Raw genomic sequence first — 27358 nt, forward strand, 5'->3', positions numbered from 1 at the left:
GTTGCTTAAGTATTTTAAGTGAACAAGTCTTCTTTCAGCACGGATTAGGATCTCAGCACTGGTGAGACTTCAGTAAAATCTGTTTTTTGGCTGAGCTGCAGGTCAGGTATTCTCTCTGTATTTCATTCAGGCTTTCTGACAAGGCAAACTCTCTGAATCACCATGCCTTCTGGAGGACAGAGCTGCTTATGACTCATGGTGCCCTGGAAAGATCCTTCCTAACAAATGAGTGCATTCTTTTCTAAAACCAGCTGTACATCCTGGGTTTACCAGGGCACTAATAAGGCAATAGTAGTAACTGAACTTCATTTCACAGCGAGTCTGTACAGGACCCTGCAGGGGAGATAGGAAAAGCTGTCTCTCTCATAAATCCATTAAGCATTTACAATACATATATGACACAGTTCTGGAAATACACAATATAACCTTGCTACATGGAAAGGATAAAAAGATGTCTAAATTATACTGGATCTCTAGTTTGATTTTCTAATATCTGGTTAAAAGTGGACTAGTGCAGTGGACTAGTCCTTCTATTGTGTGACTGTGTTATCTCCTAATAAATACCCAACCGTTGTAAGGAGAAACAATTGTGAAAGGGCATTCTTGTGTTGCAAACACATCCATTTCATTTATATTCTACCAGATAAACTTCAGTCTTGTGTCGATTCTTAGTTGAAAAGGAGTCTGGGAAACGTCATCTATGTTTACCCAGGACAAAAAGAAAATGGATTTTCACTGTCAGTCCATAGTGTCTGCTAATCTTGTCAGCCTCAAACCTCTTACTTTTAAAGCCAAGCATTCGATACAAAAATGTTAACTGAAATAAAGAGAAATGTGTTATTGGTTCACCCAATCTATTGTGTCTGACAGTGGAGGCAAAGCACAAGTATATTTTGAGGGAGTATATAGGTATCTTCCATTACTTAAGCCTTAAGGTGATGGATAAACAGATATTCAAAAATTTCTAATTATAATCCCTTCTTGAACTTATTAATATTTTGAGCCTGTTATTTCTAAGGATAAAAGTTAAACAATGGAATTAAAACACGATCAAAGTAACATTTTTATTTTAAAATAATTTAATGTGTGTATCTTTAACATAATATTCTAGTACAAACATACAAGTCCACATTCTTCCCTGCGTCTTCTCACCCACACATAGTTTATATTTTCATGAATGTTGATGCTATCGATTTTCCCCTTACCAAACTGTGGTCTTCGTGATTTAATTAGTTTCCTTGACATACAGCAATCAGGACTACATGCCGTTTCTCAGGTGTGGCTGCGCTATGACTTGCAGAGACATAATAACAATTTTTAAACTTCACACCCATATTTTTTCTAGTGATGCTAATCGATGTTTATCAAAATGTCACCCACATTCACTAATGCTTGATATAAACAGGATTTCATTCCATTTGGTCTTAGTCCAGGACTCTTCAGAAACAGTCCTATTCTAGCACCTTACTCACGACCAAGCTCTCTGGCCCCACCATATAACCATTTTCCTTTAAATTGCTTCCTCTTACACTGAAAGCTTGTTCTTCACCATCTTTTATCTTGGCTGTAGAACCATTTTCTCCTAAAAAGATAAATCTTGTTCATCTTCTCCAAGGATTCTTGTACAAACCAGGTTGTTACCAGATATCTTCAGATGAGCATTTTCTTCTTTTGAATTTTATCTGGGATCTGTAAACCATTCTTTATCTGTGTAGACAGGGATTCGGGCAGAAGCTATTCAATCTCTTGCATGACCAAAGCGATGGAAAGTTGTCTTGGTGGATGTATCACAATTGTCTTGCACCTAGCTTTTTTGGGCGGATCATTTGTCCTTTAGAATTTGAGTTCTACAAAGATCACATTCCAGTAAAAAGGCTCAATATTTGCCTGTTCAAGGCTTCTTTTACAAGTAATTATAATTTGCTCTAAAGAAAGGTCTAAAAAGCTCTTGACTGCAGTTTAAGCTAATTTTATTAATGATCTGCTGTTATTCACAAACTTCTCAGCCTTGTGAATGAACACTAACCTTTGTTTTATGTGAAACATGATTGGAGTAAATTTAAATGTAGCTACTTCTCTCATTTTGGATTAAAATCTCATACCAGAGACGGAGCTTCATGAACTTATTGCAACGGCGTGTGACAGGCCAGCTGGCACAGGATCTGACCTCGTGGCAGGAACCGAGTGAACACCCCCAAAACCTCTTGTGCGAAGCTGAAGCAATGACAGTGCTCAGGAGAATTCAGGTTGGCTTCCCTTTGTAGGTGGATTCCAGGGAAAAGAATTTCTTTACAATCATTTCTAAAACAAAATGTTGGGTTTTGCAGACTGCTCGGTGCATTTCTGGTGTTTCACTTAAAGTAGAAGAAAAAAAATCTACAGTGCTTTAGTCCTTTGGTTTTATTTTCTGGGATTAAAAAAAAAGTATAGGCATAAATGTTTTTTTACATGATCCTCTTGAAAATATCCTTTAAAATAATTTATAAAATGGCTTAATTCACATCTCTTGATTATCAGAACCTGTCAATGTCACTGTCAGCCTTGATTAATTGGTTGGAAATTCCAGAGCAAAAGTAACTCATGAATCTTTTCCCAATCCCTGAGAATGATAATCATCACAGAATTATGTTATCCTTCCATCAGAAATCTCTGGAGAGCAGATGTGTTCGTTCGTTGTTAATAGGACAAGGAACCGTGTCGTAGAGGGTTAATCCATGTAAACTGGTTTCCACCCGTAAAGAAATTTTCTGGAACAGAAAAGAAAAATCATACATAGAAGTTTGTTCTTTCATGACAGATCACATTTTCAGCATGTTCGGAAGAATATCTTTTGGGATTAGCAATGCAAATCAATTCTAATGAGTGACAAGAATGAGACAGCTGTTGTGCCGCCAAAGGCACCACCTGCAGTACTAGTAGGGCTGGCAAAACCAAGCTTCTCTATTCAGAAGTTGCTCATTTATCTTTCGTTTCTATGAAGCATCAGTAAAACTAAGTGTTGGGGATGGCCAACGTACGCATAGGCAAGAGTTGATAAAAATTCCAAGAAAGGATTTCTACACTGTGATCATTTTACAACCCCATTTCCAAAGCCGAGTCTTGCTAGTAATACACTACTTCTGCAAACAGAGAAACAATCCATCTGAGAAGTTTCTCTTCTGGCATCGCTGCTCAGAAAGTTATTTTTTGAAAGGGTGAAGACTTGCCTCTAGAAAGTTCTTGTATTCCACCTGAAGGAAGTTAGACCACATAAATCTAGTTCTGTGTTTTCTTACCTGAAAATCACGGACATAGGTCAGGAAAAAACCAAAGAAGGAAAATGACATAGACCATTCAGCTGCAGTGGTGATCATGTGAAGCACATAGCCCTTGAGTGGCAACGAAAAAAAGAATAGTTCTGTGAAATTTCATTCAAATGGTCTATAATTTCTCTCAAATAAAAAACCCGAGCCCTGGCTGGCGTAGCTCAGTGGATTGAGCGCGGGCTGGGAACCAAAGTGTCCCAGGTTCGATTCCCAGCCAGGGTACATTCCTGGGTTGCAGGCCATAACCCCCAGCAACCGCACATTGATGTTTCTCTTTCTCCCTCTCTCTCTTTCTCTCTCTCTTCCTTCCTTCCCTCCCTAAAAATAAATAAATAAAATCTTAAAAAAAAAAAAAAAAAAAACCCGCCCCGGCCGGTGTGGTTCAGTGGACTGAGCTTTGGTCTGCGAACCAAAGAGTTGCTGGTTTGATTCCCAGTCAGGGCACAGGCCTGGGTTGCATTCCAGATCCCCAGTAGGGGGTGCATGAGAGGCAACCACACACTAATGTTTCTCTCCCTGTCTTTCTCCCTCCCTTCCCCTCTCTAAAATAAATAAATAAAATCTTAAAAAAAAACCCTTAAGACTTATAAATCCTTAATTTTTTTCAATGTATCTTGAGAATGAAAGGCAGACTTTAGGAAGGCCGTCCGAAATGACATGGCTGTCACAGTTCTATCTAGAGGGCGGAGCGGTCCCATCTGAATAACTGGGATGGAACAGATCTCCTACTCAACAGTCAAGAAGCTACTGGCTTTCCCAGAGCCAGAGATTCACCCAAAACTGGAACAAATCAAAACTCGAGTAAACAATGCTTCTGATAAACTTAACTGTTCTTTTTAAAGCACTAAATAATATATGGAGCATACTTTACAGAAGCAAGTAAATTGTTTCGATCATTCATTTTCACAAACATGTCCTATCAGAACTGATTTTTTTTCAAAATAATTTAAAATAAAATGCCACTGAGTGGTCTGTGAAAACATACACTCATTTTGTTATCTATTTAGTACGTCCCTTCTCTTTTTTTCTCGTGGTCTCTGTTCAGATGTCTACCATATGATGGAACCCAAATGCAGAGTCCATGAAAATACACATAAAATAAAAAGTGGGAAAAGGCATTTTTCTTCAATTCAGAAGACAAGTATTCTAATAACAGAAGATCTCTGTTGGGTACGTTGTATACTATTACTATATCCTTATTTTGAGGAGTCCGTTTCTGATAAAACTCTGCCATCGCAATTCTTTTCATGTCTTGAAAATGTCCACAGACCACAAGAGACAGAATATACATAATTTTACATAAACTCAATCATATGTAGAAAATAATCTTAATATGTGACTGATGGTTCCCCTGAAAATGTTTCATTGTTGGTGATGAAATGAAAAACACGTCAAAACTCATCTGTGATAGAAAACGAAGCCTTTTAGACCCGAGACGTTTACCTTGTCCTGGGGGTTCCAGTGGAGCTTCTGTACTATATCTGTGCCGAAGCTGCCGCTGTACAAGAGTGATGAGCAGGTCAGCACTGGGGAGATGTCCGTCAAGGAAGATTCTCAGGCAGAAGCAGTAAGTTTAAATTAGATCCAACACAAAAACTGCTGTAAAGGCCCAAAGGGGGTGGGGTCTCCCTCCCTAGAGCACGGCTGCACCTTTCCCTTCCTCCTCGCCTCCCCCCCCTCCCCCCCCCCCCCCCCCCGCCCTCCGCACATCTCCTGAACTCCAGGGGTCCCCACGAGACCCGCGCCCAGGGAGCAGCGGACGGCGGCAGCCTGTCTCAGGCCAACCCTCCGCACTTGTCTCCAAGGCCCCTTTCTCCGACTGTTCGGTGAGCTGCCAGCAGCCCCGCCTCGGCCTCCCTCCTGTTGCTGCTTCTACCCTAAGCACTTTCTTGTCTCACTGTCCCCAGCTTTGTAAATGTACTCTCAAAATAGTAATAATAAATAATCCAAAAGGATTACTCATATATTCATTTCCAAGGTCCAAACCCATCTTCTTGGAGACCTCACATCACACGGCGGTAGAATTCGAACGTGCCCAGAGGCTCACTATGAAACGTTCCCACAGCCAGCTCCCTCCCCCGCCCAGTAACCCGGCACTTCTGTCCCAAGCTTCTGCTGCACAACTGCCCTCAGGGAAGACGTTATCTCACCCACAGCATCTCTGAAGTGAGCATGAGTAGGCTAAATGTTATGTTTGTTCCTAGCTCAGTCACTCAGGTCCTATGTAAAACTTAAATGACATCTCTCAGATCCTTGAATTTAGGGTCGCTCACCCAAGCATCTCACTACCCACGAAAGGACTGCTTACACTTGACAACAGTGTTCACCTAAGTCCTACCATTCAGTTCCATTCCCAGTGTAGCCACGCATTCAGCAAAGGATACTGCTAAACGCGCTTACTGCGCACCAGATCACCAACAGCAGGCGGACCCAGAAGATTTGTTTGCCGTGGATCTTGGGCTGCATCTGGTAGGAAAGGACGGTCTGCACAAACATGTACAGGGAGCCCATGCCGAAGGTGAGCACGGCGCCGCAGATGTGCACGGTGAAGAAGGTGGTTTTCTGAGGGCCGCGGGGAGAAACAGAATGTGAAGGGAGCTGCGCGCACACGGCCAGCGCAGGGCTTGCCAGCGCGAGCCCGCGAGTTCACTGGGCCATTCCCTGCGTGGAAAGCCCCTGCCAGTTCCACTAGCTACTTCCCGGGCTCACTTTCTTTCATGGTATTCTGCATAAACCTGTGTGGACTGTGGTCATTCAAGTTCATAGGCCACGACTGGAAATACGATGGTCATTATTCATCCATTTAATGTGTTTGCACTTTTAGGTGTGTTTTGTATGTCAGGCACTGTTTAGTATCCCCGTACACTAGTGAAAAAAGCAACCACAAATATGGCCCTTGGAGTTTTCATTCGAGTGAAGCTGTGTGAACAATAAATAATGCACTTTGGAAATAAGTAAATTCCACAGTATGTTAGATGCTTGACAAGGGTGAGAAAAAAGAGAGTGCAAGGTGGAGAGGACTAGGGTGGTCGAGAATACTGGGATAGAAAGAAAGGTTCAATTTAAATCTGAATGCAATTTACAGACTCAAGAAATTAAAACGTGCCCTCTTGGCTCTAGTTGGATTGATTTTCAGAATTATGCAACAAAGGATTATCATAAATTGTAATTCTTTTTCTCCTTTACCTCACTCTTCCTATCGGTAAGCATTTACATATTCCTTTTTACTATAACACCCGCTGCTTAAAACGTGATGGCCGTAGCTCTCTAAAGGGTCTACAGTCAAAAGCCTTCCTTGAAGCCACCCCATCTGTCTGATCAGACCCTGTGTGCGCTCCACTTGGTTGGGGGGGGGGCACACAGCATGGCACCTGACAGAGAGGGTCTGACTTTCTGACTCAGGGAACAGAGAGAGGCCGGGGCTCGGTTGCCTCATTCTACAATCAAGGTGCTGACCCACAAACACAGAGTCCATTTTTGTGGTTGAAGACATAGACCGTTTCTAGTGTGAAGAAGTAAAGTATAACAATTTATTTGCCAAAGTCATTAGTTTCCTTTTGGAGAGAGAAAGAGAGACTCTGACATGGTTTTGGGTGTTAAAACTGGCAGTAAGTTATGAGCACTAAGGAGAGAAAAAAGCTCATCGTTATTACCACCCTGTGTAACAAAGAAAAAAAAACATTCAGCATCCATAAATTGTAATATAAAATGTTAATATTTTCTTTGTTCATAATTATGTAGCCTTTATATACAAAAAGGCTAGTAAACATAGGCAAAAAATGAAATTAATTGTTTTAGGGCTAAGAACAGAAATATGGGTAAAGTTTTCCTGTTGGGAACCATCCTGTCTGGTTTCAGAAGCTGCAATCCCCCATGGCTAAGGCTGAGTAAAAAGATCTTGGGGACCATAAGGCACTAAGGAGACAAAACTTATCTTCCTGACAGGGGCCCTGCCTCTGCCCCTTTTTACTTCACCCTGCTTGACCCCAGGCAGATGACTGGTTAGCCAGTGACAGGTAACATTCCTCAAGAGAGGGACAACCTAAGACAGGCATGGTCATGAAGGGTCTCTCAGGGAAGGACTTGGCAGGGGCTATAGAAAAAGGGGGTGATGGACCCTCGCCCCTAGGCTTTGACATAGCCCGAGTCCTCATTCTGTCTGCAAGTCTCCTAATCTCTTGGCTGCCTTTCTTTCCCTGCCTGACTTAAGCCTGAAACAATGCCGGAGGGCAGTGCAGCCCTGGGCAGGAACAGAAGGTTCCCTGGGGCGATCAGGCCTGAGAAAGAATGCGTAAAATGTGAAAATCCTGTGAAACCTGCTCTGCTAAGAATGCAGAGCCCTCAATTTTCTGATAAGGGTCCAAGCATGAAATGAATGTTTCCCAGTTTTATGGCCCTTTAGCTAACTGACCCTGACTCAGAATAAGCCCTCAGAGTTCTTTGAATGTTATCTATTGTTTGATCATTACTGCCTGACAAAGAAGAATGAAGACTTTCCTTGAGGTAATGCTCCCCGAAAAGCAGTAACAGCCTGTCCAGGCGGGGGCCGGGTGCTCTCTCCCTCAGAGCGTGGCAGAGCCATGCAGTTGGTGTGAATTTGTTGGTCCCACCTACAGCGCCGCAGACCCCACTGGTCGGCGGAGTCCGCACCATCTTCCCCTTGAAACTATTCCCACATGAACTGATGAGGCTGAACACAGACATGGCCCGTTTGATGCCCGCTGTGATCCCATAAAGCCCTGTGAACCACATCCTGTGGAGTAGAAAGCAACGACAAAGAACAGAGAGCACTTACTACCGTGTTTTTATTAGAACGGAGTTGTGTGAAACTGCTTTGTGGTGCACGGTTACATGGTAGTTCTAGGAAATTAATATAGACTTCCGCTTCCTTACCCCTTGCAGGTTTCCCTGAGGATGAGTTTCCTAGGAAGAGAGAACTTCCTCTAAGCAGGCACCGAGTACACTTACCATGTATTTGTTTTACTAATTACTGTTATACTTACTTTTCTTCAAAGAAATTAAATTTGTATTTTTAAGTCCGATTTTTCAAACGCCGTATTATAATTATTAGGTCACTTTAAATGCAGGTAACTACAGTGATAGCAGATTTTTTTATTCATTCTGCTCAGTCCCTTTGGCCCCTCTCAGTAAGTTAGTGACTAAATATTTAATGAGAGCATGTTTGTCCAGAGTTTTACAACTTTGGTGGACAAAACCACTGCGCCCATAAGTAATGGAGAAGTATATTGGAGTAAAATTTCTGAAAACGGAACTTATAAAACACACTTATTTTAAATTTAGACTATAATAAGCGCTATGTAAGAGTTAATTTCCGTTTGGAGAACGCAGAGAGAGAACTGGAAACACACAGCAGCAGGTCCACCGACAGGAAGGACTTCCCCGGGGAGGGGTCTGCTCGGCTCGGCACGGCACCGAGAGCTGAAGGTGCCTGCATCGGGCTGGGCTCGGGTGGCGGCAGGCCCAGCAGCAGAGACAACACAGGGGATGGAGTTCGGTAAACCTGCCTTATTGAAGTCACAAAGACACCACCATTCCCCTTACTAACGTCTCCATTATACATATGATAGAGACAGGAGTAAGGGGAATGATGCGGAATGAGGCTGTCTCCCTCCTCAAAATTCTCCAGGTCTAACGTTACATGAGAAGAGATACAATTGCGGGAGAGAGAAAGTAATGTGATAAACTGCCAAGCTGCTTCATTTACTCAAAGGTCTTATGTGCTCGGGCCGCTGTCTACCTCTCCAACCCCATTCTGAGTCATTCGCCTTCTTAATGCCTCCGCTGTGCGTGCGCTGGACACATGTGTGTATGAAACAGGCGCTGGGGCTCTGGGCTCTGTTAGAGCAGCAAGCGCGGCCCTGATATCCACCTGCACTGTACTTACGGAGGCTCCTAGTGGTAGCCATTGCTAAGACACTGAGAAACAGGAAAGCACCATCAGACATTGCAGGAAGGGAGAACTCTGCATAAGAGAGACAGAATATGCCTCTAATATACATATTTGTATGATGTGTGTTTTTATGTCTGACTAGTTATCAGATGTCTAACTAGGTTATCAACCATCTAAACGGAAACCTCAAAGACTGTAGAGAGATCAATCAAAAAGCACCACAGGCCCAGGAAACAAGCAGTAGTGCGAAGACTCATCTGGAAGAACGCTGGGAGAAATGAACGCGGGGAGTCTGCAAACATTTGGTGAAGGCGGACTGCTACTTGAGCATTAAGAGTGCCCGAGAAAACCTGAAAGAGCTCCAGATCGTTCCTGTGCTTCCTCACCTGGGGGCGGGGCACCTAGGAACGCAGGTGGTCCATGGGAACGTCGGAACCAGGATGCAAAACACATACAGGCGTGTCCCTCGCCAGGCATATTTTTAAAAAAAGCTTAAATCTGTAATTGTGTCACTTAGGTTTACATCAATTATCTCTGGCCTTGGAGTAATCTCCAACTAAGTAGTAATAAAGAGTCTAATAGAGTCCTGTCCATCCTTAAAAAGACAGAATACTTTATATTTGGCCAAGAGATTATTGAGAATGGAGTTTTCTAATTGTGGATGCAGCTATCTCTAAAAAGGCTGAATAATTTCAAAGCAGTGAATTCTGTTTCGTTAAGAAAAAGAAACAGTGTCAGCATGTAACTGAATGCTCGGGGTTTAGGTACTTCAGGAAAACAGGCCGGGTTACAACACAAACCTGAAAGTTGGCCACGAGAGAAAGGCCTAAACAGCTCAGCAGTCCAAGTACAAGGCCGGCCCTGTTTAATCTGAGGACACACTTTCCTTCAGGGCTCAGGGCATGAACTTGCTTATAACGGACATAAATGGTAGCAACGCCTGGGAAGAGAGAATCCAAAAGATAAGAGTTAATAAATAATCAAGACACAAAGTTGCCAATAAATAGTTCACAAGGTCACTGCTATCCAGAAATATAGGTTTTCCTTGTAAAGTTAATCTGAGAGATGACCAACCCCGTCACCCCCCCCCAAATAAGAGAAAGCTGTGGACTTTAAAGAAAATTTGAGGTTGCTTTATAAAACCACTGGCATCTCCATGGAACTGAGCAGGCCATTCGCTCCCAGGGCTGGGGGGTGGGGCTGGTTTAATATCTACTAATATTTAGCATAAAATTTAAGATGCAAGTTTGGTGTTTTCTGAAAATCTCAGATATCTGTGGTGAATGTTATATGTTATATAACATTATATAACACTTATTTATATATAAATGTTATATAAAACAAAATCTTTGTATGTTTAATGTTGAAGTCTGAAGTAATCAGTTCTAGAATATGGATAAAATGCCTACAGGTGAAAACTACCACAAGATTATTTGCCTCATTCTCATTTCATTTCATTTCAAAATCTTACAACTTGCCTCAAGCAGACGTAGCATTTCCACAGAAGGTGAAAACACCATACCCTCCCTATTAATCAAGAAAGGGCCAACTCAAGCTTTCCACTGCAAACATATTACCAAACAACTCAAAAGTATAGAGAATGTAGCTTCTATTGATATTTTAAAAACTTTAGTGAAAAGCTGAATTTCTGTATGTTAAATCATTTACTCGACTGTAATTTTTGACTTTGTATGAAAGAATACAAATATTTAGCCCTGGCTGGCGTAGCTCAGTGGATTGAGCGCGGGCTGGGAACCAAAGTGTCCCAGGTTCGATTCCCAGCCAGGGTACAGGGTACATGGGTTGCAGGCCATGACCCCCAGCAACTGCACATTGATGTCTCTCTCTCTCTCTCTTCCTCCCTTCCCTCTCTAAAAATAAATAAATAAAATCTTTAAAAAAAAAAGAAAGAATACAAATATTTAAAACAATCACAACAGGTTAAAAAAACAATGTTTTAGTAAACCATTAATAAAAATTTGGTTCAAGAAATAAGTAATCAAGAGCAACATGAAACTGTAGAACTCCACCCCTTGGACATTAGAATATCACTCGAAAATCCAATGTGGTTCCCCTGCCATTCTCCAGCTTCTCGATGACTCACCCCAAAGGAACTTCGCTGGGGTTAGCTGCGGTCAGTGTGTGCAGCTCTGACCTCTCCTGGCTGCTTAAGAAATAGATGTAAGGCCCCAAGGCCTCCAGGAATACTGGGTTATACTTTGCAACTGCATTCGAGTGAGTAGTCAAATAGTCCTATGATGTTTTTTAAAGATTTTCCATCATTTGGCATTCTAGAAATTGTTTCTTTACAAAGGAATGTGTTTATGACTGATCATTTAGTGATAACATTCCCTCAAGTGTAGTTTAGTAACTAAGAAGTAAAACAAGTAGCACAATACCCTCTAAAGGTGAAAAGGGGCAATTTAGCTACACATTTTGGTGGTTAAAACTTCTCTCATACTTACATAACACTGCGGCGAAATTCAGCATTGCCCCGAACAAGCATTTTTCTGGAGCGACTGTGCCAGTGTCACTGAAAGAAAAAAAAAAAAGAGGCTTGTGGATTCCTTCTCAGGGATGAGAAAATACGGTGGTTCCTTGAAGTCCTTTATCTTTTTACAAACCCGTCTTCACTTCCTATAATTTCATAACAGAGCATGACCACTCGAGCTCACAACATTTGCCTTGTTCACTTTTTCTTATCACTTAAGATTATTTTCTTCACGTAACAGAAACCAACGTAAACGGACGAAAAGCCCCCTCCGAGTGCTGAGAATGTGCTGCCCACTGACCTCGGTCAGGCAGACGCCTACCTGTCTCTCCCGAATGTTCTCTAACCGTCACGGGTCACTGCGCAACTTGGTCTTTTGTTATCTGTTGTTGTTGACTCTGCCTGGAACTCATTAACATCTAATCGCTTCCTAATTAATTAAAATATATTCATCAGGCACCTACCATGTGCCACACAGCATTCTGGGAACAGGAATGCAGTGGTAAGTAAAGAAGACAAAGCCCTTAGCCTCCTGGGGCTTCTACTCAGGACCAGTTTAGAGCCCCACCTCCCCATGGCCTTGACCCCTCCTCTAGCAGAAGGCTGACTCACACAGCCTTCCGCCCAGGCCTGTATTAAAACCAGCTACTACGATGCACTGCAATGCCTGTCTTTCAGGGCAGTGAGGTGTACGCTGGCAGGCCCCAACCTTTTTGGCACCAGGGTCCAGTTTTGTGGAAGATGTTGGGGGACACGGGGGAGGGGGGAACATGACAGGAGGCGGAGCTTACGCCAACTGTGGATGGATGAGGGGAGCTCAGGGGAGCTCGGCTTGCTATCCTACTGTGGGAATGGGGGGTGCGATGGGGTGACCGGGGACAGACCTCGGAAGACCCGTCCTCAGCCCGGAGGCTGGGGAGCCCTGGCGCACGCAGGCCCAGCTTAACAGCCCACCAGCTACTAAGGGTGGAGCCTTGGGTGTGTCCCTCTATCTTCCTAAGCCTGTCTGCCCACTGGAGCCACCAGTCTGCTCCCAGCCTCACTGAGTGGGCAGAACTGAACCTGCGGCCACGCGTGTGAAACAGCCACCGCAGCAGCAGGCACACGCTGCGTGTGTGCGCCTTCCCCTTCCCTCCGCTGCCGCAGGGCCCAGGGAGGCAAAGCCTTTGTCGGCCTCGAACTGAAATGCTGCGGGAAAGAGACAGTGAGGATCCCGAACGGGACGCTAATGAGAATAAAGGTAAGAACGTACAGTCGTTTCTGGTACGGCACCAGGAAAATTCGGTGAACACTTGGATTACGTTCAAGAACAGCAGAGTATCAGACATAAATCTGAAGGCCTCCTCTACAAAGTATCATCAGATACAAAAGATTCTGTTACTTTTTGATCGCCTCCAGGGAGTGGGGATTTTGGGGGTTTTTTTTGCTGTTGCTCTCTCTACCCTTCACCTTTTCAAGGATAACATATATGTACTACTCCTATCAGAAAAAACAGCGCAATTTTAGCAGTTGCGCTCCAAATGATGTTCTTGGTTTGGATTAGCCAGAAAGGAAACAGAAGCGTGCGTTTCCAAGTGGGCCGGGGCCAGGCGGCTCCTTCCTGGCTGTGGAACAGGGAGGGAAACCGGCCTGCAAATGAGAACAGCGCCCACTGCTCCTCCAGCACAGCCATCCACCCAGGGGTCAGCACACGCTTTTTTTTTTTTTAAGTTTTTTTTATTTATTTATTTTTAGAGAGGGAAGGGAGGGAGAAAGAGAGGGAGAAAGAGAGAGAGAGAGAGAGAGAGAGAGAGAGAGAGAGAGAGAGAGAAACATCGATGTGCGGTTGCTGGGGGCCGTGGCCTGCAACCCAGGCATGTGCCCTGACTGGGAATCGAACCTGCGACACTTTGGTTCGCAGCCCACGCTCAATCCACTGAGCTACGCCAGCCAGACCCCAGCACACGCTTTTGATCACACACTACAAAAAAAGTCTGATCGAGTAACTTCAAAATATATGTATTATTAGACACATATTAAGTTTAAGTATTTTGAGGTTTAAAAAATACACAAAGGAAGTTCTAGTAATTTCATCTTTTATTTCACGGGCCAGTGTCACGCACCCACCGGGGCACCCACCCCTCGAACCTAGGGGACGCCGGAAACCAACTTGCAGAATTGTCTTGGGAGTGAAATTTATGTTTGGTTATGTCCTTGGCAGCTGTAGCAAACCTTGTAGTTAGGGTTTATGAACGGAAAGGAGCTAGCTTAACTTAATCATTTTTCAGGTGAAGGAAATGAGCTTAACAGAGCTCAAAGTATGTACCGCTGAATTTAAATATATTATAATGTTGGGGCAAGACCCTAGGGTAATAACACTGAGTTCACCAGCAGAAAAAAGGACAGGGACAGGAAAGGAAGTGCCCAGGGGACTGCTGGCCAGGAAATCACATGCAGGACCAGCAGGGAACTGAAACTGAAGAACTGAGAGGGCCTCTCAAGTTATTTAAAACTCTTTAAAATGAAAGCAGGCAAGTTTTGGAAGGGGAAATAAAAACGCAGGACCCTCACCAACCTTCTCTATGCATTTTCTTCTGGAGTTACTGAAGAATGACCTGGCTCTTTAAGCGACGTGTGCTCTGGCAGGGTAGCAAACACTGGGGACTACGAATCAAATGACTCCTGGAATTGGAACCTTAAATAAGACATATCTTTGGGCTTTGCACACCTGCCCCCAGGGCCCCCGATTTGTTGGTATTCTCTGTGCCGCCCGACACCTCTGTGCAAACGAGTGGGACAGGAACAGCCTGGTCTCTTCCTCACATTTATGAAAAACAGATTTGCCCGTTGGCCTCTCAGCCTTTAAAAGTTTACTATTTTGTGTATTGGAAAGGCTATTTTTTCAGAAGGTAAGCAAATAAATGAAACAACTCCACCACCACCAACACCTCCCAAAACTCTGGGAGGAAACCCGCCAAAGCACCGACCGATGGTGCGGAGGCAGGAACTCGAGGGAGATGGGTGAGGGAGGCTGCTGACTTGTCGTTTTATCGTCGCGCCGGCATGGTTTCAAATTTGTTACAGTAAACACATACGGCCTTCCCAGTTGGGGGAGAAAGGTTACAGACACACATAAAACTGAGGACCTATCCTTACCAATAATTTTGAAATTCTGAAAATATTGCGAACAAGTTCTGATACCTAACGTGTCAGCCAGGAGGACCTAAGCAACATGTCCTAAAAACCAAGAGCATGGCCCCCGGAGTCAGACAGAGCAGTGAAATCGGATCTCAGTTCCCTCCCTCACTGGGTCATGTGTCCTTGGACAAATCGCTGAACCTTCCTGGACCTCATTTCCTCAACTGGGGTAATAGTTTCCACCACAAAGCATGGCCATAAGGACTCAGTTGCTTAAGACCCGAAGAATGCTGAAAACATTACCTTGTACACAGTAAGCAGATCCAAAAATGTTCTTCATTACTATTATCTTTTAATATTATTATTGTCATCTGCAGCATTTTCTGCATTTTAGGGTGAAGTTACTCCAATTCTACCTGCTCAGATGGATTCAAATACTTGTTTGGAGGACAAGGCACTGAAGTGCCCCGACTCACTGAGCAGTTCCCCCACTGAATCTTAGCCCTCTCCGTCCACATTTCTCCGGCACCTGGGGAGAGCCAAAGGCACCCTCCTTATTACATCCTTCTCATCGCTGCAATGCCAAACATAAAATCTGAATTTTAAAATGCTAATGGTTACACCTTGGCTTCAACGAGGGCCTGTGAATGAGACACACGCATGCCCCTGCGCAGGACAGGGGGCTGACCTGATGTAAGGCAGAGCAGGGTCGACGTGGTGGAGCGTGATGGCGGTGATGTACGAGAAGATGAAGGCGGCCGCCGTCCAAATCACAAGGGCCGAGGGGAGGAAACTGAGGCCTTGCTGAAACCACCACATCTCAAACAGGTCTTCTGAAGCAGAAAAAACAAATCAGACGGGATTATTCACGAGCATCTCATCTCTTCCACCTCAACCACCCGCTCCCCCAACCTTGGACATAGCCCCCTGAGCTGCTCCCCTCTGAGATCGCCCCGCACACATCTCCCAACACCTGCTCCCCTTCGGCTTCTCAGTAAATGAAACCAAGATTCACCCACTCGCCACACCCAGAAACCTCTCTCCCATCCTTCCACACAAAATCAAGTACCAAGTACTGTTTATTCCTCCTAAATGTCCTCAAAATCCACCTCTTCTCTCCATCTTCGCTGCCGCCACCCCACCTAAACCACCGCCACTTCCTGGCCAGCTCATTATCGTAGCCTACTAAACGGTCCCCCTCTAGACTGGACCACAGCCGATCTAGATGGCGCTTCAAACCAGGATGATCCTTCTAGTTCTAAAACACCAATCTGACCACCTTCTCCTCCCAAGAAGAATCTTTCAGTGCTTCCCCTGTCTCCTTTTAAAGGCTCTTTCCTCCTTAACGTGGTCTAGAAGGTCCCTGCATTGTCTGATCTCAACTTTGGTACTGAGCACTTTAAATACATGTACTCCTCACTGCAAAATTATAGAGGTTAAGAGAACTGCCCAAGGTCAAGGGGAAGTGGAGACAGGGCCCAAACCCAGGCCGTTCCGTTCCACCACCAACTGCCAGGCCTTACAGCCCCAGCAGACTCCTTCCTGATCTCCAGACGCGCCACGCTCCCGTGCGCACCTTCACGCGCACGGTGCTGTCTGGGCCAGCAGACTACGGTGCCATCCCCCCGCCCTGCCCATGGCCACGGGGGACTCCTGCACATTTTCCAGTCTCAGCTCTTCGTCTTCAGCCAAGGGTCCCCCCGCTCTGTCTGCACAAGCACCCTCTCCTTCCCCCCAGGACGCTTGCACACTTGGCTGTTGCTTGCTTGTTTCGGTTTCATCTTCCTCACTACACTTGAAGTTCTGTGAGAGCAGGAACCAACTGTCCTGTTCGCCATCACGGTTCCAGTTCCTCCGTGAAAGGGGAAAGAGAGGGCCTAAACACACACGGGCCACACCTCACCGCCTTCTCCCTCCCGCTCGGGGCTGAGGACGTCGGGAAGTAATAATGGGTCAATACTGCGAATTACAACACACAACTGTCTCTTTGTGCACGCCACTTTCTAAAATAAATATAGAACCACCTTCAAGTTGTAAGAAATTACTCGTAGGCATGGGAAAATAAGTTCACGTGTGGAGGAGTATCTTCTCACAGTTGAACGGACTGAAATTGAGTATTTCCCACGAACTTTGTAAAGACTCACAAAGCTTATCCCCACCCGCCCGCCAGTGCTTTCTGCTTCCTCCTCTCCGACTGACTTTCCAAATAATGAAACCTCAGCCGTTTCTGACTCGTACCTGCCGTTTACCCCATCAGCTGACTTGTTGCTAAACACGTATATTCAAATCTTGCCAAGGTAGCTTCTTTTCCTTTGTCACCTTTATGGGCTTGATTTGAATAATTCCACTACGAATGACCATAACCTCCTTCCTGTTCTATTTCCCTGGTCAGGCCTTCACAGTCCACCGATTTTCTTATCTCCTCAGTTCACCACGACAATCCCCAGGTTCATCCCTAGAGTGCTTTCCCCGGCGTAGGTTTCGGGGACAATAATTCTCCATTTCCATACATTTTGAAGTACAGTACTTCCAAAATCTTTGTCTCCTTTCATGTCTTTAAACGTTATATGGATTTGCTTCTGATCATTCGAGCCTGAAATCCCCAGGACTCTAGCGCCCCATGCGCTGGTTCTGCGGGGCCTTGCCCGTGACTTTGATGGTGTCTGGTGCTGAGCTCAGCTGAGAGGGCCCTACGAGGCTGCGATAAGGGTGATGAGTCCAGGGAGGGTATTTATTTTTGCTAGGTACTCTGGCACACTGCCAGCCTGGGCCAACTTTAATTTCTTAGCTTCCAGGTTTTTTAGCCCATGTCAATCTGAATCCTGGGTCTGAGGGAGGGCGGGCCCTGCGGTCTTGATCCAGCAGGGAGTCGGACTTGAACAGGCGGGACCAACAGGAAGGTCACCGGGGCGGGCAGCCCTGGGTACCCCGCAGCAGGCAGAACTGGGAGGACGAGTATTGCAGCGTGGGACCTCACCCTTGGGGTGACTGTTCCTCCCCTTGCACATCACTGGTCACATGACAGACCCCTTTAGAGGAGGAACAAGGGGGCTGGGGGGAAGCCTCGTGGTACTCCCATACAAGCCCCTGAATGACCAGTTCCTTAAGCATTAAGTCCTCACGACAGTGAGTTTCTGGCCTGCATCAAATAATCGCAGGAGCAAAGCCTGGGGTCTGCTGACCACAGAGACAGAGTTTTAGTCACACCAGCCCCCACAACCAGGCTTCTGAAGCAGCGGGACCAGGAGGAGCACGGCCATGGTTGACACCAGGACAAATGATCCCTGCCCTGGTGCTGACCAACCAGTGGAGCCCAGGACCCTGAGACACAGCTGGGAAGCTGGTGAATATTCTACTGAGATCCCCCAGAGACTTCCTGATAAAAGCCCTTAAGACGAAGGACCCAGCACACGCCCAGAGGGCCTGGGCACGTTTCTGGGGGAAGGGGCGGGTGAGGAGAGGTGCCTCCAGGAACTCTGTACTCCCCCCAGGCCCAGCGCATGTCCCTTCTTCTAGGCCCCAAGGTTCCTTCTTTTGCTTGTTCCTCCATAACTTGTTTCCCGAGTCCGTGCAGCCCAGCTGGCTCACTTTTTCCAGGGCTCCCTACTTCCACTTAGAAAGAAACTTTCTAAGTACACTTTCCCTTGTACTTGAGTTCCTGGGCTCTGAATTCTTCTCTAGGCTGAACTCAAGGACCGAGGTCTGACATCTCATGTCATTAACGGTTTCTGTTCTCAGGTGGTACCTTTATTCCCCTACCTGGAGCTATGGCGGAAATGAATACATTTCTCTGTGATCTTCCTTTGCCGAGATGGAGATATTTTTCCCTAGTCCACCTTTCACTGATTTTGTATAGATTTTTTTTGAGGGTTCTGGATAATGTTGCGGGAAGGGGCTTGTGCAAGGCCATGAGTTGTATAAGTTCAGGTAGGAATATTTACATTTTACTTGTTATGAAAAAGTCACCCCCTGAAACACCCTAATTTACACAAACTCCCCCAAGAGCGCTGCCTCTACAAACTGTCCACCTGGGAGGTCCGAGGCGGACAGTCCTCTTTCTGTACCCTGGGTGGGGAGCAGGCGGAGCCCATCACCTGTCCCCCGCCTCCCCCCCCCGCCGGGCTTCATTTCTGCTGCCAGCCAAATGTCCCCAAAGGCAACACACTGCTCCTTGACTACTCAGGGCTCAGCTCTCTGACCTTCTTACCCCCGGGGGTTTCCCTTTCTTTCCTGCACGACCTGCTATGCATTCCAAAGGCTCACATAACTTATCCAGCATTTAGGTGTTTTGGCAAAAGGGATTTTTCAAAACATTTTGTCCACCCCATGGCTAGAAACATAAACTCTCCCTCATTTAATCTTTCTTGCATGTCCAAATCCTTCCTGGTCTTCAGCATGGAGCTCAAATAGCATCTTCCACCCACACCTTCCCTAATCCCTTTGCATCTGGAAATAATCGCCATTGCATAAGAGGACACCGGATCTGCACATTCTCACAGCTCGTTGTCCTCCACTGGATGCACGTGGGGAGGGCGTCTTAAGTGGGTGCAATCCTTAATGGGGACCCCACTTCTCTACCTAAGCGTAGCAGAGGGCCTCACTCAACCAATATTTTTTGAATGAACAAACTGCCAGAACCAAATCCTCTTAAACCCCCAAAAGGTCTTTGATTTTTCCATTTTAGTAAACAGTATTATCATTTTCCAGGTTACCCAGATTCTAAGACCTCCAAGTAACCGCAGGTTCTCTCTTCCAAAGCCCCCACGGCTGCCACTAAGTGGTGGCGATTCTACCCCCAGTCACCTGCAACCCTTCTCCCCCGCAGTTCCCAGCGTGGCCAGCCGAGTTAGAGTCTCCGTCCTCTCGGCTTAACTGCCTTCCTCCTTCCCCTCCATCTGTTCCACGTGCACCGCCAAATGAACCTCCCTGCAACATCCCTCTGCTCAAAAGCTTGTTTTTATAAAATCGTATGAACTTGGGCAAGTTTCATTAAACTGCTTGTCTGAACGAGTTTCTCCTTTGCAAAATGGGCATAATATTATTGGCAAAGGCTGCACTGTCCGATGCAGTAGATAGTGGCTGCATGTGGCTATTTAAATTAAAATTTCAAATGACTAAAATAAAATTTAAAATTTCAGTAATCAAAAGACACACGTGCCTAGTGGTTATCACACAGGACAATGAAGACAGAGGACATTTCCCTTCTCAGGGAAAAGTTCTACTGGGCTGTGCTGGACAGTCATTGCTGAAACTGCACTGATATAGCACAAATAAAGCACTGAACGCATTGCTGACATAAATGTTAAGCTCTTACTATTAACTGTGAAGTGTTCTAAAACAATACTCACTTCATGAGGTTTACTGAAGAACTAAATGACATAATGTATGCATGCAATAGGTGATACGGATAACATAGTATCACAGGTGGTCAATGGATGTTTGTTCCTCTTTTAGAATGTAAAAGACGAAATACCTGTTTCAGTATCAGCCTTCAAATCTGCCCAAACCTGCCCCTTTGTATATCCTGAAATCCACATACAAAGCAAATTAGAGGTTGTTTCAACTCACATGCTTTTAAAAAGGTACAATTTCAAGTCAAGGCACCAATGTTGTTCATGGGCAGAACACTATGCTATAGCATTATTAATAGATTGTATTTCCTATAGAGTGGATATTAGTGTGTTTTTGTAATGATGTTGTACCATCTAGAATTAACTATTTTAAGTCTAGAATATCAATTCTCTAATCCTTTCTCATATTAGACACCTTTCATTAACCTCAAAAAAGATAAAAGAAAAAAACTACTGAGTTTCCCCTATGGAAGGAAAAACAAAAACTCGGAGAGAATAATAGCTCATTATCAAGCAAGATAAAGCACTATTCTTTGTGATCCAACTGAAAGAACATAGCTGTGGGATCAGATTTATGTAAGTGCAAATCCTAGCTTTATCATGTCCCAGCTGTGTGATTTCAGGCAAGTTGCTTAGCTTCTGTGAGTTATAATATTCTGATTTGTAAAGTAGCCATCTCAAAGTTGTTCCTTAGAGTAGAACCAAGGTAACATAAATATATAATAATGACAGCTAACATCAGTTTTGCACAACCATAACTAGCCACTGGGGTGGGGAAAAGCACTTAATTCTTGGTATACATGGGTCATCTTGAGTTCCTATCTCCTTAGGTTTGGGGGTTCTAGTTGTTCCAATGGACAATTTAGATGAGAAGCGGGCTTGAAATGGTTGCCCAGTTTGCTAATGATACCTGAGCAATTCACATACACGGATTAGGTGAGCAAGAGAAGTATTGCCCTTGCATTTTCACACTGGAAAGCTGGAAGCAAGGCTGGCAAACAGCCAACCAAGCAAAATAAGAAGTTTAATGGTTAATAATGTAAGAAACCTTTAAAAATCCTTGAAAAGATTCAGGAATAACCTTCCCACAGGACCACAAATGTTCCACAAAATGTTCTTGCATCTCTCACCTACGTCCTCTGCTTTCTTTGATGGTCCATGCTACAATTTTTTAATTTCATAAATATTTAAATGCCACTGGTAATAAGATGGACCCCTTATGCTGCCTCCTCTAAGTGGTGGCTGCTAAAAAACGATAAGAGAACTCGGGGTATTCCAAGCGAAGAAAGCAAGCCCCACGCTTCCTTTAGAGAAGGCTCCATGCAGAGCAGAAAACGGTTCTGTTTTTAAGCTCTAACTTGGCCTTCTGACAAATTAAATTTTCTTATAATGCCTAAATCCCAGAGTCTAGAAGATTAAGCAACTTTTTTTTTTTATAAGTTAGATCAAATACTACAGGGAGCTACGGGAGAATCTGATGATGCACTGCAAGTTACAGAACTGCGTTTGGGAACTGATTAATAAGTTAGTATCTGGAAGATCTGGAAAACATCCTTTCTGTGTTTTTCACATGTCTCTTACAGTACAGCCCTGTTGTGCATACACAGGACTTGCCTTTACCTTTCGGTGTTGGGTTCACCCCTCCACCGGCCCCACGATAGAATTGCGCTCAGTAGACTTGAACTTCGCGTAAACACACACGGCCGCCGCAGATCTCTATCTCAAACCTTCCCCGCACCTTCCCACCGAGGAATCTGAGTCCAGGAATGACAACTGGAACGCGTCCTCAACCTCAGTTTTTGTAGGACAGGGGCGAATGTTCTCTGTAACCACTTAAAACAAACAAAACCAGGAGATTGCATATTTAGATCGCTGCCTTTTTCCGGAGGCGCGAAACTCTTGGACCAAGACCAGGGCTCGGCTTCGCCCGGGGGCCAGGAAAAGATGCGGGAGGAGGAGCTTGGCAGCGCTTGGGCTGCGGGGGTGGGGGAGGGGGCAAGAGACCAAGAACCCGGACGGAAAGGTGAGGGGCGGAGACCGCAGCCCAGCCTGCAAGCACCCCCGACCCCCGGCAACCCTGGAGCCCTCCCGCGGCCACCACCGGGTCCCTCTCCCGCGCCTCCCACAGTGTTGTCTCTGGAAGCAGCAGAGCTGCCACATGAGTCGCACGCCCGCCCCAGGGGTGGGGGTCTCCGGGATGCGCCCATGTCCCCGGCCTGCCGGACACTCCCGACTCTCTGACACACACCCCACGAGAGGGCTGGGGACGCTCCTCATCCCCCTTTCGGCCTACCTTGGGGGGATGAGCCCGCCGGGGCTGACCGCTGGGGCCCGGAGCCTGAGGGCTGGACGGAGACGGGGCGGGGCCCGGGGCGCGCACAGGAGCAGGGAGGGCGGGCCCCGGGGCGCGCTCACCGCGGTCGTGAGCGCGCCCGCGCCGCTGGTCGCTCCGACCCTGTGTTCCTTTACGGCCGTCGCGAGAGTGTCGTGAATGCGCTGCCGCCCATCCAGAGTCACCCAGGCGGCTGGAGGCGGAGGTCTTAATTCAAGCGCCGTGGTTATCGGGGTGTGCGGGTAAGGCTGCGAGGTTCGGTCTTGGGAAGAGGGTCGGGGTGTGCGTGTGTTGGGGGACACGACTCTCATGGGGGTGTGCAGAGAGCGCTGCGTGCTGCGGGGTGGGGCGTCGGCATATAGCTGTGTATGGACTCGCGCGAGGCGGACGCCGTCCTTCCTCCCGCTGGGTGGCCTCGCGCGCGGCGTTGTGGGGAGCGCGAGGGGCGAGCGCCCCTCCAGTACGGGAGGAGACTTTGGGGTGGCCAGGTGCCAGCGCGGGAGCCCGGAGATTGCTGCGGGAGTCGGAGCGGGCAGAGCCTGGGCGGGCCAGGCTTGGGCGGACCGAGGGCCAGGGGCGCTGCCCGCGCGGAACCGACCTTGCCTGGCAGGTCCACACCGTCCTGTGCCGGGGTGGCCTTCCCTTTGGAATGCGGTGCTGGTGTTTCGTGGTTGGGCCACGCGTCTCGGTCAGCAACTTCTCTCGAAATGTCAGTGTGTATTGACAAGCTCTGAGCTCGCCAGCTAGAGTTTATTTGAGCACTGTTCTTGGAAGGCGAGGGGGCTGGAGGTGGCAGGCGTTTGCCGGTGTTCCGGGAGCGCTGGATGAATGGGATCTGTACATTTAGCCACGTTTGACTTGTTTTCTCCGATTCGGTGCTTGCCGTTTTTGTGTCATTTTTGCTTTTTCGTGTCATTGAAACCTCTTAGTTCATTAGTGAATCCATATTAAGATAGGAAGCAGATTTAGAGTTATATCAAATATTAGTGTCTTGTCTTGTGTGTGGACAAAGATATTCAGCTCCTACTTTAGAACTAGGAGGGATGTGTCCCGTGTGTGTGTTGGATTGGCTAACCACACGAGTCAGACCGTGGTGAGGGCTTTTCGAGCATTACTACTGGAGAACCGTTGACGTTCGCGTAAAATTCCAGAGAGTGAGACTCTAAAGGCATTTTGCTGCATATTTGTTCTGTGCTAAGAAAAATTAGTCAAAGCCCCTTAATGCAACTTGTGTTTACACTCCTTCCACTTAAGAGATAAGTTAGATAAATCTGCCTCTTGTGTTAACTTGTTCCGACAGAGGAGTCTTTATTTGTTGTCCAGTTAATAAATTATTGAGTATTTACAACCATGGTTTTACACATTTATGCTCCTTTCCCACCCCAGTCTCTCAAAGTTTACATTAAAAGCACTAGGAAGTTTTTGATATAGAACTCTGAACCTTTTTTTATAACTCCAATTACATTTTATTGCATTGTCGATTTCTTTTCTAAGCAACGGTAGTTCTTGAAGCTGGTTCAAAGTGCCAGCAATGTTCCTTTCACGGGTCACGCTGGGCTACCTTTTTTTTTTTTTAAGGGAGTAGGAAAATAATCTACAAAATGCTAGGCTGTTTGCTTTTGTTTTTTTTGTTTTTTTTTTACTGGAGGAAGTTGTTTTCCTATTTCTAAGGAACGCGAGATTTCACTTTGGCAAAACAGTAGATCTAAATTGTTTTACACAGTACTGTTTTTGCTTCCAAGCCTCCTGAAAAGGCTTTTGTTTCTGCTGGCTTGTTTGTGTATCACTTGTTAAATAATGCTGAATGTAATCCTGTGATCCTACTGGTTTTCTTTCTTTTTGTTTTACTTTGCTTTCTGTAATGCGCTGGGCCCAGCAAATAGTGTAGGGCATTAGTGTTTTCCTTTCGCAGTGCCGGGAAGGTTGCGGAGAGCTGTGTGGTCACCAGTGTCTTTTTTTGGAGGGATTGCAAACATACTGCTGAATCAGTGCAGCTCAAAACTTGGCACACCCAGGCACGGGGAGCTGGGGATTCTGGAATCTCCCACTACAGGTTGGAGATTGTGTAAGCTCACTGGGGTTTTGCTGAGTGGTGGAGATTCCTTTTCCAGTGTGATACCTGTCAGACGCTCCCCAGTTCTGAGCACAGGAGGGATGTAGGCTGTGTGCCATTAGCCTCAGCCGCTGTAAGGACAGATGTTTTGCATCACTGACTTAAGGTCCACAAATTGTGTGTAACTTCAGTGAAGGTATTCATGAAATAGCTCTGATTATATTATTGTGCCTTTTGTTGGACTTGTCACATAAGAGTCTTCATGCCTGCATGAAGAAATATTTTCATCCGGCCCCATGGGCCCCCCTCGTCTGGATCCCACAGCAGTGTGTTATAACTTAGGTGTTTACAAGACGCCCCCCCCCCCAACCCCCTTGGAGCTTCTTGTGGGCATGGATGGCATAGTTCAGTCTTTCTGTTTCCTCAGGGTCTGGAACAACTAAGTGATCGTTAAATACTAGATGAATCATGTTGTTCATTGTCTCCACAAATAAGAACTAATTACCTACTTAGTGTTAGGTGTGCTGTGAGATTCTGGGTAAAGAATGTGAAGACAGGCATGGCCCCTGCACTCACGTCCCTTCCAGAACAGGGGGGGAAAGACCAAAAGACCACTGCCGCCGCCGCCGCCAGTAGGAAACAGCAACCAGAACAAGTTTAAAGCGTGTTTAGTGCCGTGAAAGGAGAGTGGAACTATGGCCAGGTTATAACAGGAGGGGCATTTGCTGATAACAAGTGGAAAGGTTATAATAGCTGTAGGACTGTGATCTGTAATAATTGGAAATGAAATCCCAGGTGATGGGAGTTTTTTACTTTAATGCATTTGCTTTTACTGTTGACGATTTGTGAAAACATACCCTCAGTTAACAAATAGGCAGTACTACAAAACTGTAGATTTGTTTATCAGCTCGTTGACGGCTTCCCATACATCAGAATAGAAACGCCTTGCCGTGGTCCGTCCACCGCTGCATTGGCCTGCTTCCAGCCTCAGTTTATTCCGCTCTCCCACCTTGCTGACCGCACTCAGCCCTACTGGTCTCTGCGGCCCCTGGACGAGATAAGCGTTTTCTTGCCTCAGGGCCTGTTCCCTTTTCAGGGATGGTTTCTCCCACCCTTGGAATGGCTAGCTCCTTTTCTCCCTCAGAATTTGGTGTTAGTGCTGCCTCTTCCCGCACTTCAGCCACCTTTGACTGTTTTCTGCCTCCACACTTTGTTTTCCTCGCAGCACCCCTCACAGTATGTAGTGCTGTTTGCTGGTTTACCTTGAGTTATTTTCCCGCTGGTCGTAGGAGCTGGGACTGTGTCTCTCTAGTTTACTGCACTCACATACTGGCTGAGTGCGTGTGGAACTCGGAATCCATTTTCTCTTGCAAACATGACTGGTGGCGAGGTTTCTAGGCTTGCCATTACTTTAAAGCAATAGTTTTACTTTATTTTTTTTTAAGTTCCTTATCGTGTGACAAGAAAATGACATTTTGCTCCTCATCCTCTTGGGCATAGGCCTGGCTTAGATAAAAATCCTAAATGGCTAATTTTTTTGTAATAGTTGTACCTCTTTTCCGTATTTCCAGGCCACATCCTTGTGTGCTTTCTTTCCAGGTAGTCCGATCTTCTTGTCACCTGCCCTGTGCCCTGCTCTCTTGAAATATGCGTGCTTTTTTCCTGTGCTAAAATCCGGGAGCTCCTGTTTTTTCCTGAGATGATTTTCATGTCAGTAGCCTGTGGATTTCGGGTGTAATGGGAGGAAGGAAGAGTGGAGATGCACTGTGCCTCTCCCGCTCTCCATCTGTGTTGAGAGCAAAGTGTATCAGGGGCTACATGTATCTGAACGTACATTTGCAATCTTGTTGCTAATAGCTTCACAGAGACAATCTTGCCAGATTGAAATGTTCAAACACTTACTGGCTTTTTTTCCCATGTGTGAATTATACAGTGGCTAGATCTAGAAAGTTTTGTCAAAATGTAGATTTTTTCCAAAAGAGAAATAGAAGGTTAAAAAAAAAATCTAGGTCAGCGGGGAGAACACTCAGAAGGAAAGTATCAGTTTATCGTACAGTCTTGCCAAATGCTCAAACTTAAAACCATTAGGATCAGTTGCTGGTAGCGGTTAGTGCCAAAAGCAAGCTAGCACCATCAATATGTCACCTTAAAAACAGAAAATAAGGGAACGGAGTACTATTATAGTCATAACATATTAATTAGGTTGGCTCAACTTTTTATTCCTTCTTTAAGTGGAATTCTATAAGAGCTGATTGATTATAGTTTATCAAATATGAAAACGCATTATTCAGTTTGAATAGAAAATCTGGCTTACCACAAAGCTGCGCATTGTGTTGGTTATCAGCCTGTCCTTTGATCTAAAATGATCTGGGTTTGTAACCGGTTGTTTGACATTACGTAAACATTGCTCCACGACAGTGTTAATCAATTGGTTTGTGACGCATGTTGACTTAAATGTCCAAACTTATAGAGGATTTTGATGAATTTATTTGAGCCAAACTGATGACAGTTGCAGGAAGCAAAATCTCAGTGGCTTTGAGACAATGTTCCAGAGAATGGCAGTCTTGCAGCTTCTTTTATCATCAGAATCAAAGGAGGAGAAGTCAGGGGGTTGTGCATGAAATTCATTGGTGGTAGATTTGGGAGGCGGGAGAAAGCAAAGCTGGGAAACCGCTGAGATTGGATGAAGAGTGAAACACAGAGACGCATACTTCTTCTGCATTGGTGGGTGCAGGATGGTTAGCAATGAACATTCACAGCACGTGGAGATGGTGTTGGGGGGACAAGGAAACGAGGGG

General features: G+C 45.7%; 2 protein-coding genes across 7 annotated transcripts in view; one reads left to right on the top strand and one right to left on the bottom strand.

Moving 5' to 3' along the window:
* Positions 1-1065: 1065 nt before the first annotated feature.
* On the bottom strand, positions 1066-22573 carry DRAM2 (DNA damage regulated autophagy modulator 2). Of its 5 annotated transcripts, none has more exons than XM_028502757.2 (9): positions 22469-22547; positions 21796-22007; positions 15513-15657; positions 11682-11749; positions 10017-10156; positions 5690-5867; positions 4749-4831; positions 3276-3368; positions 1066-2747 (listed from the first exon to the last, which is right to left on the bottom strand). In XM_028502757.2, exons 3-9 carry the CDS (start codon positions 15641-15643, stop codon positions 2640-2642), a joined length of 801 nt encoding a protein of 266 aa, XP_028358558.1. In that variant the 5' UTR covers positions 15644-15657; positions 21796-22007; positions 22469-22547; the 3' UTR covers positions 1066-2639. The 5 variants fall into 5 exon arrangements, with proteins under 5 accessions (XP_028358558.1, XP_028358556.1, XP_035871254.1 ...); XM_036015361.1 differs by lacking the exon at positions 21796-22007 and adding an exon at positions 20298-20348 and having other exon boundaries at positions 1340-2747; positions 22469-22557; XM_028502755.2 differs by lacking the exon at positions 21796-22007 and having other exon boundaries at positions 22469-22573.
* Positions 22574-22639: 66 nt separating this feature from the next.
* CEPT1 (choline/ethanolamine phosphotransferase 1) overlaps positions 22640-27358 on the top strand; it is a 35473-nt gene continuing 30754 nt past the window's right edge. The window contains exon 1 of one of the 2 annotated variants that reach the window (XM_028503164.2): positions 22640-22749. The gene's annotated coding sequence lies outside the window, so the exon portion shown is untranslated. The remainder of the gene's footprint in view (positions 22750-27358) is intronic. The other variant, XM_036015360.1, reaches the window with a different exon arrangement.

Source organism: Phyllostomus discolor, chromosome 14 (genome assembly GCF_004126475.2).
Source record: "Phyllostomus discolor isolate MPI-MPIP mPhyDis1 chromosome 14, mPhyDis1.pri.v3, whole genome shotgun sequence".
NCBI lineage: Eukaryota > Metazoa > Chordata > Mammalia > Chiroptera > Phyllostomidae > Phyllostomus > Phyllostomus discolor.

What these genes read in the sequence shown, in the direction of transcription:
- DRAM2 (XM_028502755.2), bottom strand. Translation starts at nt 15,643, where the DNA reads ATGTGGTGGTTTCAGCAAGGCCTCAGTTTCCTCCCCTCGGCCCTTGTG. An exon ending in GAATTTCGCCGCAGTGTTAT is followed by an intron (nt 10,157 to 11,681) that starts GTAAGTATGAGA and finishes CTCTCTTCCCAG; the next exon opens with GCGTTGCTACCATTTATGTC. An exon ending in CCTATGTCCGTGATTTTCAG is followed by an intron (nt 2,748 to 3,275) that starts GTAAGAAAACAC and finishes TTTCTGTTCCAG; the next exon opens with AAAATTTCTTTACGGGTGGA.